This window comes from Camelus ferus, chromosome 26, assembly GCF_009834535.1.
Source record: "Camelus ferus isolate YT-003-E chromosome 26, BCGSAC_Cfer_1.0, whole genome shotgun sequence".
NCBI lineage: Eukaryota > Metazoa > Chordata > Mammalia > Artiodactyla > Camelidae > Camelus > Camelus ferus.
In genome coordinates, this window is record NC_045721.1 from 18,966,440 (window position 1) to 18,979,207 (window position 12,768).

The 12,768-nt window shown below is 40.6% G+C and overlaps 1 protein-coding gene across 1 annotated transcript in view; it reads right to left on the reverse strand.

Annotated features, from left to right (window-relative positions):
* TENM3 (teneurin transmembrane protein 3) overlaps nt 1-12,768 on the reverse strand; it is a 540,843-nt gene that overhangs the window by 35,458 nt on the left and 492,617 nt on the right. The window contains 3 exon segments of the mRNA XM_032468497.1: nt 2,626-3,500; nt 4,252-4,406; nt 5,514-5,746. Coding sequence (XP_032324388.1) covers nt 2,626-3,500; nt 4,252-4,406; nt 5,514-5,746 — 1,263 coding nt within the window.

Here is a 12,768-nt window from a genome sequence, read left to right on the forward strand (position 1 = left end):
TGGGCACAGGTGGGGGCTGAGTTTATCCACTGACAATCTGACTTGGACAGAAAGGTGCCACCCCGTCGGAACACAGAGAGTGCTTCTGAAGGGGCTGCCCAATTATGACCCTCCCCATCTTTTTTTTTTAAACACTTCCTTCTGAATGTGTTTTAAAGTTTCTCACACTTAGAAGAGGTGGGCCCTTGCTCATTCACAGCTGGGTGATAAGAATGTCTGGAAAGGAAAAAAATGATCATTTGTCATTCTGATACGCTGATTCTGAATGACTTAGGTTAAGTGCTCCATTTTGTTTCTGTCTCATATGGTAATACACTGTTTTGCAAAATGCATAAATGTTTCTTGGACATTTTTAAATCATGTTCTTGCTGCAGGCATCGAGAGGAGAATGAACAAAAACACTACTTTTTAAAAGCAATATTTCTGTTACTTTGATTAGAAAAGTTATTTTTCAAGTGCTATAAACCACTATATTCTGAAATTATAGCAAACATATGTATATATGTGCGTGTGTGTACGTAATTATGAGGTTTACATTTGGTGAAACTTTTCAGTAGTGCTCTTCAGAATAGTTGCCTTTACTATAATTTATCTAGATATAAGAGTTAATAGATATATTTTAAATACGGTGTGTAATGAAGTTCTACTAGTGAAAATATGATTGTGATTTATTTCAATTAACTAAAGACTTTCATTCTTGGAAACAATGCTTGCTCATGATACACACAAGATGGAACTACCAACTCGACCTCGGCCATGGCCGCCATGCTGATTCTTCACCAAGTCTGAAATTCTGGGAGGGTGTTTATTACGAGAGAAATGTATCTTCCTTGGGTACCATAACTTTAAAAAAGTAAAAATTCCAAGTTTTATACTATTTCACATCAACTCCACCAGTGGAGTATACCCATTTCTTGACTTTTCCAAACTTGATTAAAACTCACTGTAGGTCATTAGTGAAGCCCTGTATCTGTCACAGAAGTTCATGTGTCCGTAGGAACCCACTGTGATGAACTTCTGTGTCCTGTCAATCCCCAGGAACAAGTAAGAACACACTCAAAAACAGCCCACAGGGCAGAGCTTGAGTCCTAGATTGTACCAAAAACTTACGTCTTTATTTCTTCCCCTGGCTTTTAACTAAATTGAAACCCTACCAACGCCGCCCTCATTCCCTGAAGACACCATCAGAGCAGCTCTCCTGCCCAGTCTCATCTGATGGCAGTACTTTTACTGGACTCTTTGTTTTTGCCTCTTTGGCAATACGGCCTGCCATCACTTTGAAAACAGTGCAAAGGAAGTGCTTTCCATTCACTTCCAATTTATTCCTTTCCTATTGCGATCCTAAAATGAGTGAAAGGAATGTTAAGAACAGAATTTTAATGTAATTCAACTGAAAAGGTTTGTTCCTCTGACAAAATCATGCTGCTGGGTAACATTCATTTTATTAAAAAGGAATCTGTCAAAAAAGAAAAGCAATTCAAGCTACAGGAGAACTAACCCTAACGTGCAAGATCCATTCCAGAAACGTCGTATGGAAAATATTTGTATATTGGATCATTTTTTTCCTACGGACTTTTATTATAACTTTAGAGGTGGGCTCCCACAGAAAGCACTTTTGCTCCAGCATTTCGTTGTACAAGTCACACTAAGGAACTCAACACTCATTCCGAGGACTATTTTGCCTTGGTCAACATGCCATCTCTGTACATCTAATTTCCCCTACGGTTTGTGCGATGTTCATGAAGTGGACAAACAATCGAAAACGATTTTACACAGTCACAAAACAAGACTGTTCAAAGAGTGCATTGCCGGGGTCACGACTCCGCAAATTTAGTAGAACAGCCCGGCTGGATATGCCTTCCACTTTTTCACATGTTTTTACAGGCACCAGCTATTTCTGATAGGCACGTAGTGGTAAGGTTCTTTTAAGTGGTGTTTAGATGCTCCCAGATCTGATTATAAAAAGTTACGCCCTTGTATTTGATAAGGATAACATTTGTGGTGTTGATGGAGTCAGCCACGTTCATTGCCAATGTTCTGAAAGGTTCGTTTCAGTGACAGCTTCCAACATGATCAGCTTTATAGCACACGGGCAAAGCAAACCCCCAAAGTTTATGCCTCAAACCAAGGCTGCAGTCTGTTTCCCGAAAGATTTGCAGCTAACACTTTAGGTCTGTATGAAGCAGTATGTTCACCCTTAAACACACACAGGCAGATTCACTGCGACAGGCATGAAACTTAGGCGACAGGCATGAAACTTAGGCTTCAGGCTTCGTACTGGCTTGGGTCCCTCCCAAGGCCCTGAGTCTAATTTCATCTTTTTTTTTTTTTTTTTTTTCAGAAAAAGGGATCCCCAAATTACAGAAACTCCAGGACCCCCCCAAACCCTTGCCTTAAGATGATACTATAATTATTTTATTTAAATATTTTTTGGGGGGGCAGGTAATTAGGTTTATTTACTTACCTATTTTAATGGAGGTACTGGGGATTGAACTCAGGACCTCGTGCATGCTAGGCACGCACTCCACCGCTGAGCGCTACCCTCCCCCTGCTACTATTATTATTTTAGATTCCATTACTGTATCACGGTGTTTTATAATCAGAGTAGAATTTTGATATACTTACTCAAAAAATGTTGTCCATCCAGTTTCATCGCTTTTGGTGGCTAAGAGGCCGCTATTGCCGTGGTAAGTAAACAAAACTAATTCCACCCCTTGCGCAGTCATGCTTTTCAAACATCCGTTTGTTCCTATGGTCAGCCATATCACTTGGTTATCCGGAGACACCACCCGAACTGGCATCCGGTTCGGGTCCCGCCTGATGCGGAGGGTGTTGCCGTTGCTGTCGGTCACGGCGGTAACGTCATTATCGTTGCTGTAGCTGAAGTTGTACAGGTAATCGCCGGTGACCAGGCTGACAGTGTGCTGGTGAGTGCCGTTGATGTCAAAGATGTAGAGCTCTTGGTCAGTCGGAGAGGCAACCTCGTAAAAGTTCATGGAGTTAAGTGAAGGCTTGTTCTTCGACACGGCCCGGATCCGAATGTTCCCCAGGTCTGCGATGTACAGGGTGCCATCCGGAGAGGCGGCGAGGGAGGACGGAGCGCTCAGTTTGGCATCTTTGGCGTAGCCGTCTCCGCTCTGGTAGCAGTCACAATTGGCGTCATTTTTGCAGTCACACTCCGAAGGGATCCCGGCCACCAGGGAGATCTCCCCATCTGTTGTGACCTGCCTTATCCGGTTGATTTTCTTCTCGTCGGTTTCGGTGATGTACAGGACCCCGCTGTAGGACACGGCAATGGCAGTGGCCGACTCCAGTGTTGTCTGAACTGCGTGCTTCCCCACAGAATATTCCACTCCTGGCACCTGGCAGTGCATGGGCCGTCCCGCAGCGATGCGCACCTGACGGTTTTCCGTAATCTGTAAAACTACATTATTATCCAGGACATAAATGGAGTTATCCATGGGGTTAATGGCGAGGTCAGTGGGCCATTCCAGACGTACCTTAATAGAAAAGAAATGGTCTGGTCAGTTAGTTACTGCGCCCTGCTGTTAATTTGCCAGAAGAGTACATTAGGCCATTCGGGGAAATTACCGTTACTTTGATAAACTGTTTTAAAATTGGTTTTAAAGTAGAGACAGTCAAGCTTAAACGAGTGGAGACAAAGGTAGGGAATAACATTTTACTTAAAAATGCAGCTGATTGGGAGATTTGCAAGTTATAGACAAATAGCAAATGAACCTCTAGGTAGTGAGTCAACAGATACCAATGAGATATGAACACACTGGTTCCTGTTAGCAGTGACAATCACCAGGTTATGAAGATGTTACTGTTCTACTGTGTTTTCAATCAGGCCAACAGTAAAGTTTCTAATTCTAAATCTAAGTCCCTGAGGACCTATCATATTAGGTTCTCTCTACTCAAGGACCTCATGCAATCCAAGGATTAGAGATTTAAGCTGTTTTGCTCTTTTTGGAATATCTGCATGCTGCTACTTTACTGGCATTTCATTACACATGATGAGCATCTCTCAGTGATTATCATTCTGTATCTCACTGAGTTCTTCAAATGCAGAACTGGAGAAGAAAGTAAGTTTTTATTAGCTCCCGAGGCACATTTGAAGGGTACGGTTTTAGCAGGACTGCTGCCATCCAGGGCACACGCGGTGTTATGTGGCACCGTCACAGTCTCCTGACCCAAGAAATCAAGACCCCTGGAAGAAAAACAAACAATTTCGCTGAACGTTTTCCCCACCTGGCTGATGTGCATGCTAGTGTCGCACGTTAAAGGTCTGGCTGAAGTCAGATCGTTAGAGCCCAGGAGAGTTGAAATGATTCCATTTTGATCAACTTTTCTGATCATGGTTCCATCAACAAAGTAGATTAATCCATTCTTGTCGATCGCCATTCCTTTATCCAAGAGAAGGAACCGTTACCCATCTTTCAAAAACGATTAATTTCAATTAAACCTGTAGGCCTATCACTAAACTCCACGTGTAACCCCAGTGACAACACGGCCGACGGGTAGCAGGTAGGACTGTGGATGGCAAACACATCAGGAAAAACCCAACACAGCCATTTAGGTTACAAATAAATGTAAAATGCAAGAAAGAACTGAAATTTGTAAGGATCTCTACTTAAGAGTATGACTCACATAGGCAGTACCAGTGTTTTAAATATAAAATGATAATGTCTGTCTAATGTTGTTGTCTATAAATTATAGAAACAGGTCACATTCTGTTGCACTGAACTGAGAGTAACTATATTCTAACAAAAATAGAGCTAAGCCAAGAGGAGTGCTTTGTTGACCTTGTTACAACGAAATTTGCTAGAATAAATAATTCAGCACGACAAATACTTTTCTCCAGTCCTTGCTCACATAATAGTCGCTAGCTGTAATGAAAAAAAAAAAAAAAAAGCCTCAAACCAAAAAACATTGTCTTGAAAGGCATGATACATGAGGAAGGCAGTTAGTCCCGACTGGTTTAAAAGCTAGAAACCTTCATCACGTAGAATTTTAGCCCTTGTGACCTTCAGAAATTCCTCACAGCAAGCATTTTTTCCCACGGCATAGAAACAAAAGTTTAATAGCTCCAAACCGGGTGAGCACTAATAGGGTTGCCTAGTGATGGTTTTCAAAGAGGCCCGGGACTCATTCACAACAAAGAAATTTCAGGACAATGAAAGAATTTGGATACTTTCTTGATACTGAACAGGATGTGACCTGAATGACACAGAGTGGTTGCTTTATTCTTCAAAAAGTTGAAAACGTGGTATGATGATTTAAAAAATGCCAAGAACCTAATATTTACTGTAAAATCAACTTAGGATTCTAGTCGTTTCATGCTAAATGGCTTTTAAAAACCCTAGATGTGAAACAGCTTTCCAGGAGGCAGTTGAGGGTAACATGTTTTTAGACTCGGCATTAAACACAATCAGGCACTGACTGGATTTTCCACCTTTTTTTTTTTTTTTTTCTTAATAAAAGGAAATCATCCAGTTGATACATTCCAGTACCTTTGGGACTCATGAGTGTTGCTTCCACAGCCTTCCCTCCATCCCCACATCTGGCTTCATCAAAGGGAAGGCACTGTTCTCCTGTCCCTGCAACCACTTCGGCATTTTTAGTCAAGTCTTTGGCACCGGTGAGGGACTTCGGGCGATAAATCCGGCGGGTGTTAGTGTCAGAAACATACAAATCTCCTGTGACTGGATCGGTTGCGAGGTAGTATCTATGAGCTGGGTTGCTGCTATTAAAAAAAAAAGGAATCATACAGAAGCATCATGAGACAGTTACTCCTAAGACACAGAAATTTAAAGTGAAATGAAACAGATCGCGAGAAACTGATTATAAACTGAGATCCCTCATCAATGACTGGAAAATGAACAGCAGGTTGAAGAACGACTTACAAGAATTGGTGGCAATCTCTGACACGACTGTCTTCCTTCCTTGTCTGTTTCTGAGGATTTAACAGTTTCTTAAACAGCCATCTTAAAGATAACTACCTTTACAAGGCTAGCCTAGAACAAAGAAGCAAGTTCTCTAAATCTTTTCGGTTCAAGGCAAAACTATTAATAAATAGCCCTTGAGTGACAAAGTTTATTCCAGGGGAAGGGTGTCTCCACCAAACTCTTCAGCGAAGGACAACACACTGGTGATTTTACTTGCATCTCATCTTAGGGAAATCTCATTTTCTTGTGCAATCAAACTAGAAACACCTGGCTCGGAAAATGGAAAAAAAAAAAAAAAAAAAAAAAAAAAAAGCGCTGTGTGCCTAGATTGCTCTACTGTAATCCAGAAAGCTAATCTGATGCCGTTACAAGGTCTGTCCTGAGCTGTGGGGTTAAATATGAAAATGAGGCTATTTGAGTGTAGGAGACAGTCTCAGTCTGTTGCTCCAGTCAGAATAGCTGCTGACTATGTAGCTGCTCTAAAACCTGTCTATGAATTTGCAGAGATACAGATATTTGTTCACAATACACAGTGCTTAATTTTATAAACACAGACTAATGTAAATGTAGAATATTTGAAGTCCTGTTACCTGTAAAAAATAGGGAGATAATCTTATCAAGGAATGGACAAATTACAACAGATGGCTGAAATTAAAAGCTGATCTCCTTACACACACTTAACACCGCATTCTTGGAATCAATGTAATTTTGTACCATGTGCAGATATCGTCTTACGAAAAAAGAATTCTCAGAAGAATTTAAATGATTTGGTGTCTCGGCAAAGATGTCAACAGGTAGGAATTCCACTAGATTCCGCAAGTCTTCTGATGACAAGCTTGGTTTTACTGATTTGTTCTCATTCTCTCGCTCACTCCACACACACACACAAACACACACACACACACACAACTATATGAGTGTCCCCATTTATTTTATATGTGGGTATTTAAAACATATACTGTAAATTTAACTAAATGAAAATATTCTAAATAATGGTGTAGTAGCTTTCTCATTACTAGTTTGGTTTATTATTATTATTATTATTATTATTATTATTATTATTATTATTATTATTATTATTATTATTATTATTATTATTATTATTTTGCAGGGGGAGGTCATTAGGTTATTTATTTATTTCCTTGTTGGTGGAGGTACAGGGGAATGACCCAGGACCTCATTCTTGCTAAGCATGTGCTCTACCACTGGGGTAGCTCACTACTTAATGCTCTTCCTTTTAAGTGGCAAATACACGTACTCGATCGCTCCTGTAGGAGTCTACCGTTAGTCACAGTTCTAGGGTCCACTGTGTCTCTAATGTTGGCAGAGGGGACAGCTGGCCACACATGGGGTCTGCAGAGACCCTCCGGGGCCCTGGAAAGCTCTGTGGTGGTGACGTTGGTAGAGAAACACCAAGACATACAAAGGCCTGAATGCCTTCAAATTCTGGGTCTCCTTTCCAGCCTTTTAACATCTTTTAGTGACAAGAGGCCAATGAGAGCAAGGGGTCTTGAGCGTGGAAATATGAGTAAAAGTGGAAAAGGGTGAAAAGCGGTAAGAAGAACTTGCACAGAGATGCAAGTCACCTGACACAAAGCACTTCAGAACTACTGGCTTACATCTGATGAGCGACTGCAGTGCTGTGTCACTGTATCATTTTTTCTAAGTTGATGCCTGAAACTTTAAATGCAGCAAAACATACTGTGTTCCTGAATGTGGTACTTTATAACGAAGTAAAAAGCTACATATCAATATAATATTCAGAGCAATTTATAGAGGTTTCTTCCTCTACAGACAGTCTGGTAGCGGCAGAGCTGATCTTCCAGGTACACAGAGCTGGTGACAGAGTTGCAATTCAATCTGCAATTCAATTGAGATGATATATTTTGGAAGACAAGACACTGGAGAGACTTCTCTAGTCTTTCTTACCTCCCTGATTACATACTAATCATGGATAATTGTAGAGTTGGTTATAAATACATACACACACATTTTATTTCCTTGCCAGTTGTTTACCTATTAGTGTGACCTCTGGACCAGAGGGTCTGGATTTGAACACTAGCTTTGTCCTAACTGTGTGACCCTGGGCCAGTTATCTCATTTATCTCTGCCTCTGATTCCTTATCTGTAAAGGTGATAATAAGACGGATTTCATATGATGCTGAGAGGATAACATGAACTAACACAAGTAAAATCCTTAGAACAATGCCCAGCACATAATATGTGCTCAGTAAACATTAGCTAGTCCTAATACTGGCTTTTGTCCTGTCTCCTCTTACATCGCCATGACTTTTGCCTTGTCACTCTATCCAGCGTAGGAGAGTCATCGTTACTGCTGACTAACTAAAACATGACTCGCCTTCTGAACATAAAAATAAGGAAAAATGATCATCTGAACTTGGATAGGTCTACATTTGTTTCCCTAGTCCTGGTGTTATAACATCTGAGGCTATTAAAACAATGCAGATGTTGCTGAAAAACATCTATTTTGAGTTGTTTCTATAGCAATGATGACAAAGGTAAATGAATAGGGGATACTTTTTTATGATGTCCCTCATTTTGAGGAAAAAAAAAAAAAACCCAACAGCTGTTGGAGATGGCTGCTAAGCAGTGGCATGCTCCTTAGCTCTAGGTCATGAGTTTTCTTGGTGCAAAAATAATACTTTCAAGTCCTAAGCTATTCCTTCACTGGCGTCACTTTTATTCCAGTGGGACAGTAATAAGTGAAGGTCCAAGTGACGCTTTCTCCTTGATCTTTCCATCCCGAAGCTTCTCCTTTCCTTCAAGACACAGAAATTTCTAAATCAAGCAATAGCCGTCAATGGCTTTAAAAATGGCCACCAAATGAAGGCTCTGATTTTGCACAGAACTCTGCTGGTCAGAAGAACAAATGCAGAGGAGGACGTGGCCCTGGAAAAAGAGAATTCCCCTCTGGAAATACTCCCCGCAGGATGGTGGGAGATCAGAGCCAGAGCCATCCCCTGCAGTGAAGCCCGATGTGACAAATCAGAGCTGCTCCTGAGATTCCAGCCTCCCCTACAGGGCAAAAGGGATACGTACCAAAACACTAAAATTAAAAAAACAAAAAACCCCTCAGTTTGGACTCTTTGAGTTGACAGGCTGGAAGCTCTGAGCCGCCTGTGTGAATGGGCCTGGGGTCTGAGGACACCTCAGGTAAGCACAGAGTTTTCTGATGGGGTGCGGGGGATGGGGGGAGGCTCTGGTTCTTGCTCTTCCAACTTCCTGAACAGCCACAGCTGGAGAGGCTGGGGAGGTGGTACAAACAGGCGATACGCTTTTAGACCGGTAATGCATCTCCTGTGAAACCGTGAGGCCATGCTGACTGAAGACAGTCTGCTGCTGGCAGCCGGGGTGCAGGAACCTACAAAGTGCACGGCTTGGGGGAATCTCGGTTCAGCAGAAGGGGCATAAAACAGCCTTCTTGTATGACTGAGATTTTCATTTCAGAAATGTTTAAGATAACGTTGAGCTTTTGACTAATAGTAGCAAAATCAGAGACGCTGAGATCAAGTTAAGGACCTTGATTATACTGCGCCTTGATTCTTCACTCATCCTAAATTGCCCAGATCATCACAATTACCGAGCCGTCTTCTGTCTGCCTTACTCACTTAGACACAGATCCAGCGGTCAATGCAGACTAGATCTGCTCATTTATTTTGTCATAATTCAACCTTCATAAACTAGAGACATAAGTATGTGGAATAGATATCATTAGCGCTTTTAATCTTTTTAGTTGGAAACTGTACCACAGCCCTTAAAACACAGTGTTCGAAGGAGTACAAGTTATACTTATGTATAAAATTAAACCGTCCATTTTCTGGCTAACAAAAGACTGTTTAGACTATTGCAAGTAGGGCTCCAGGACGTGGTATTTTTGCCTGCTTAATTTCTATGTGTTAAGTCAACGAGAAGTGCTGAATCCAGTTTTTACAATGTTGGATCTAAACTTTAATTGACTCAACTGCACAGACCTGTGATTGACACTTTCTTTGATCTTTTAATTGGTGATATAAAATTCACAAAGTTGATTTTTAGACCTACATGTTTAAATGGCCCTTGGCTGGTTTTAGTTAATTGACTGAATTTCCTTTATTGTGGAATTCTAACGAATTGGAACAGGGATGAACTACAATTTATTCCTACAAAAGGGGTTTGTTAGCAAGCTAGTACTATAAACATCATAGGGGAAAATGTTTAGCGGATATAAAAAACTTATTTTTTAAGCATTTCAGAAGCTCCCATTTATGTAAAACATCTAATGTATCAGGTAGTACTTGCATTTATTCGTTAAATTATAGCTAGAGAATTTGATTTGATATAACATCTTGGCAGTATTTTTAAAATTTGGTGTGACAGAATACTCTGAATTTAAAAATGACTTGTTTTTATACTTATTATTCAATATTTTAAATTAATTATTTCCCCCATTAGCCCAATTAATGAGACTATTACTTGGGCAGGAAACATAGGAAGAAGACCAGAATCATGCATTTCTCTATTTTATTTAATCCTTGACAACTGACTTCACTGTTCATTTTTATAGATTTAGGCATTTTTTTTCAGTTTCTTTTTCTTCCTATCACCTGCTCCTAAGCCTTTAATGACTTCAGTGTAACCAGGAAAGTGGGGATAAGGAGAAATCCAGGCAGGATCCTATCAGCTGGTACAGGAAAGATGGTACATACAGGTCAGTAAATAGGAAGAAGCATCAGAAAAGAATTTTAATTTTTTAAGTGAAATGAAGACACTCTGATGGGCTGAAAAAGCTTGGTTTTGTAAAGTCAATTTTGATGAATTAGTCACTAAGCAAATGGAATCCTTATTTCTGTCAATGATTTTGTCATCTGTTTGATGATTTGCACCCAAAAGCCTTGGATATTTCCTGTGTATTCCTCATTTGCATCATTCGTATGTAGTGTGCCCATTCTCTGCCTTCCTTTATTTTATTGATCGATTCCCTTCATGGCTACCCAGACTATTTTAGGTACCAAGCATCTCATGATTTCACGTAACAGCTTTCTAACTGATCTTCAAGCCACCCTGAACACTGATCTCCCAGATTCATCTTCCTAAAAGGCCACTTAGAGATGCCGCTGTCTTGTTCCAGATCAGAGAATGGTTCCTCACTGCCTCTTATTTTGTAGGATAGGAGCGGAACTCCTTAGACCCATCAAGGTCCTGAGCAATCTGACCCCAAATTCCCTTTCTACCTGTCTCTCTGGAATAGGCCTGGGGGAAGGCAAAAGCGGGGTTTGGTTCAGTATTTTTATTTAACAAAATTTTATTTCTTATTTTATGTTTTTAGCTTCAGAGACTCCAGAAGGGATATTTTTGCTTTTCATGCCTAGATTTTTTTTAATCTTAAAAAAAAATCCTTCCTCTGGTAAAATCATTTTCATCATCATAAAAATCAGATTCGTGGTGTTCATATTTTATTTTAATGTTTTAAAAACATTTTAATTTGTTTTTTTTCTCCAAGTCTGCCAGTCTCTGAAATTAGAACACAGGCAGCATGAGATGATCATGCCTCATCGCGCTGTGATTCTGACTTCTCAGGGGAGCGGAATGCTCTGCCCCCACAAGAAGTTTTTACACTTTATATACCTGTCTCTCTAATTGCTCAGTGTATTGAAACTCATATTAAATTCCACATATTTTTGTGGTAAGTCTTCTGAAAAAAAAAAAAACCATCATGAAACATTAAAATGTATTAAAATGCCCCCCAAGTCATTTTAATTTAATTAATTTAAATTTTTACTAACATGGTAATTTTGGTATTACCGAAATTGTAATTTTGAAGTGGATGGGTTCCTCTTAGAACATGTCTTGCTCATCTCTTTTGAGCAAGTACCTTGACTTGCTCTGAATTCTTTCTTCATGCCTGCCCTCCTTTCTTCTTCTTGTTCTGTTTAAGCAGACTTCATGCTTAGACCTGTGACATATATCAGTCCTTCCAGGAAACTTTTCCTTACCACGCTCCCATCTCCCAGTAATCTTCTTCCACAGTGTCACACTTGCAGTGTGAGCTAGGATACGACTGCATCAAGGAATGGTACCTATGATGCTACTTAGTCGGTTACATGTGTATCTCGTTTTCCCTACTGGAGTGTGACTTCTGAAAGCCTGGACTTTGTCTCTTATCACTATTTGTAGAGCCTAGCACGTGGTAAGTCATCAGTTAACACTGATTTAATAAAGATGCATATCAATTAAAAACCCAAACCAGTGTATTTTACATGCATGGTGCATAAAAGGAAATGCAGGAGCCCAAATGCAGCCAGGGTAACGTTCAGAGGAGATGAGGTACAGAGCAGGATCATGAGAGAGAGATCACAGTGAGCATCACCACCAGACATCATGAGTTAGTATGGAATGAGTTCATGGCATAAAGTATTGTTAATAATAATGCAGCTCTAACCTCACAGATTTTTGTTTCCAGAGAAAGAGATTATAGTTCTAAGTAATTTGTCAAATGATTGTGAAATAAATCTAGCTTTCACAACCCAGGGAATGATCCCACAGAAAGTTAACCATTTGGACAGATAAAAACGGGCTGTGCGGTGGAGGGAAAGAACACACACTTTACAGCGGTTCACATCTCTGCTCCCCATTTCTTAGTTACGTATCTAGGGGAAGATACGGCACGTGCTGGAGCCTCGATCAGTGCGCGCGTGGCCCTGAAGGACTGCCGTGAGGATCTGGGGTCCCGTGGGTCTGGCACCGCGCCCGGCATGGAACAGCCCAGCTTGTTAAAAGATGGCTGCTGTGACCATCCTGCCTGCACTGCCTCCAGCGTGTT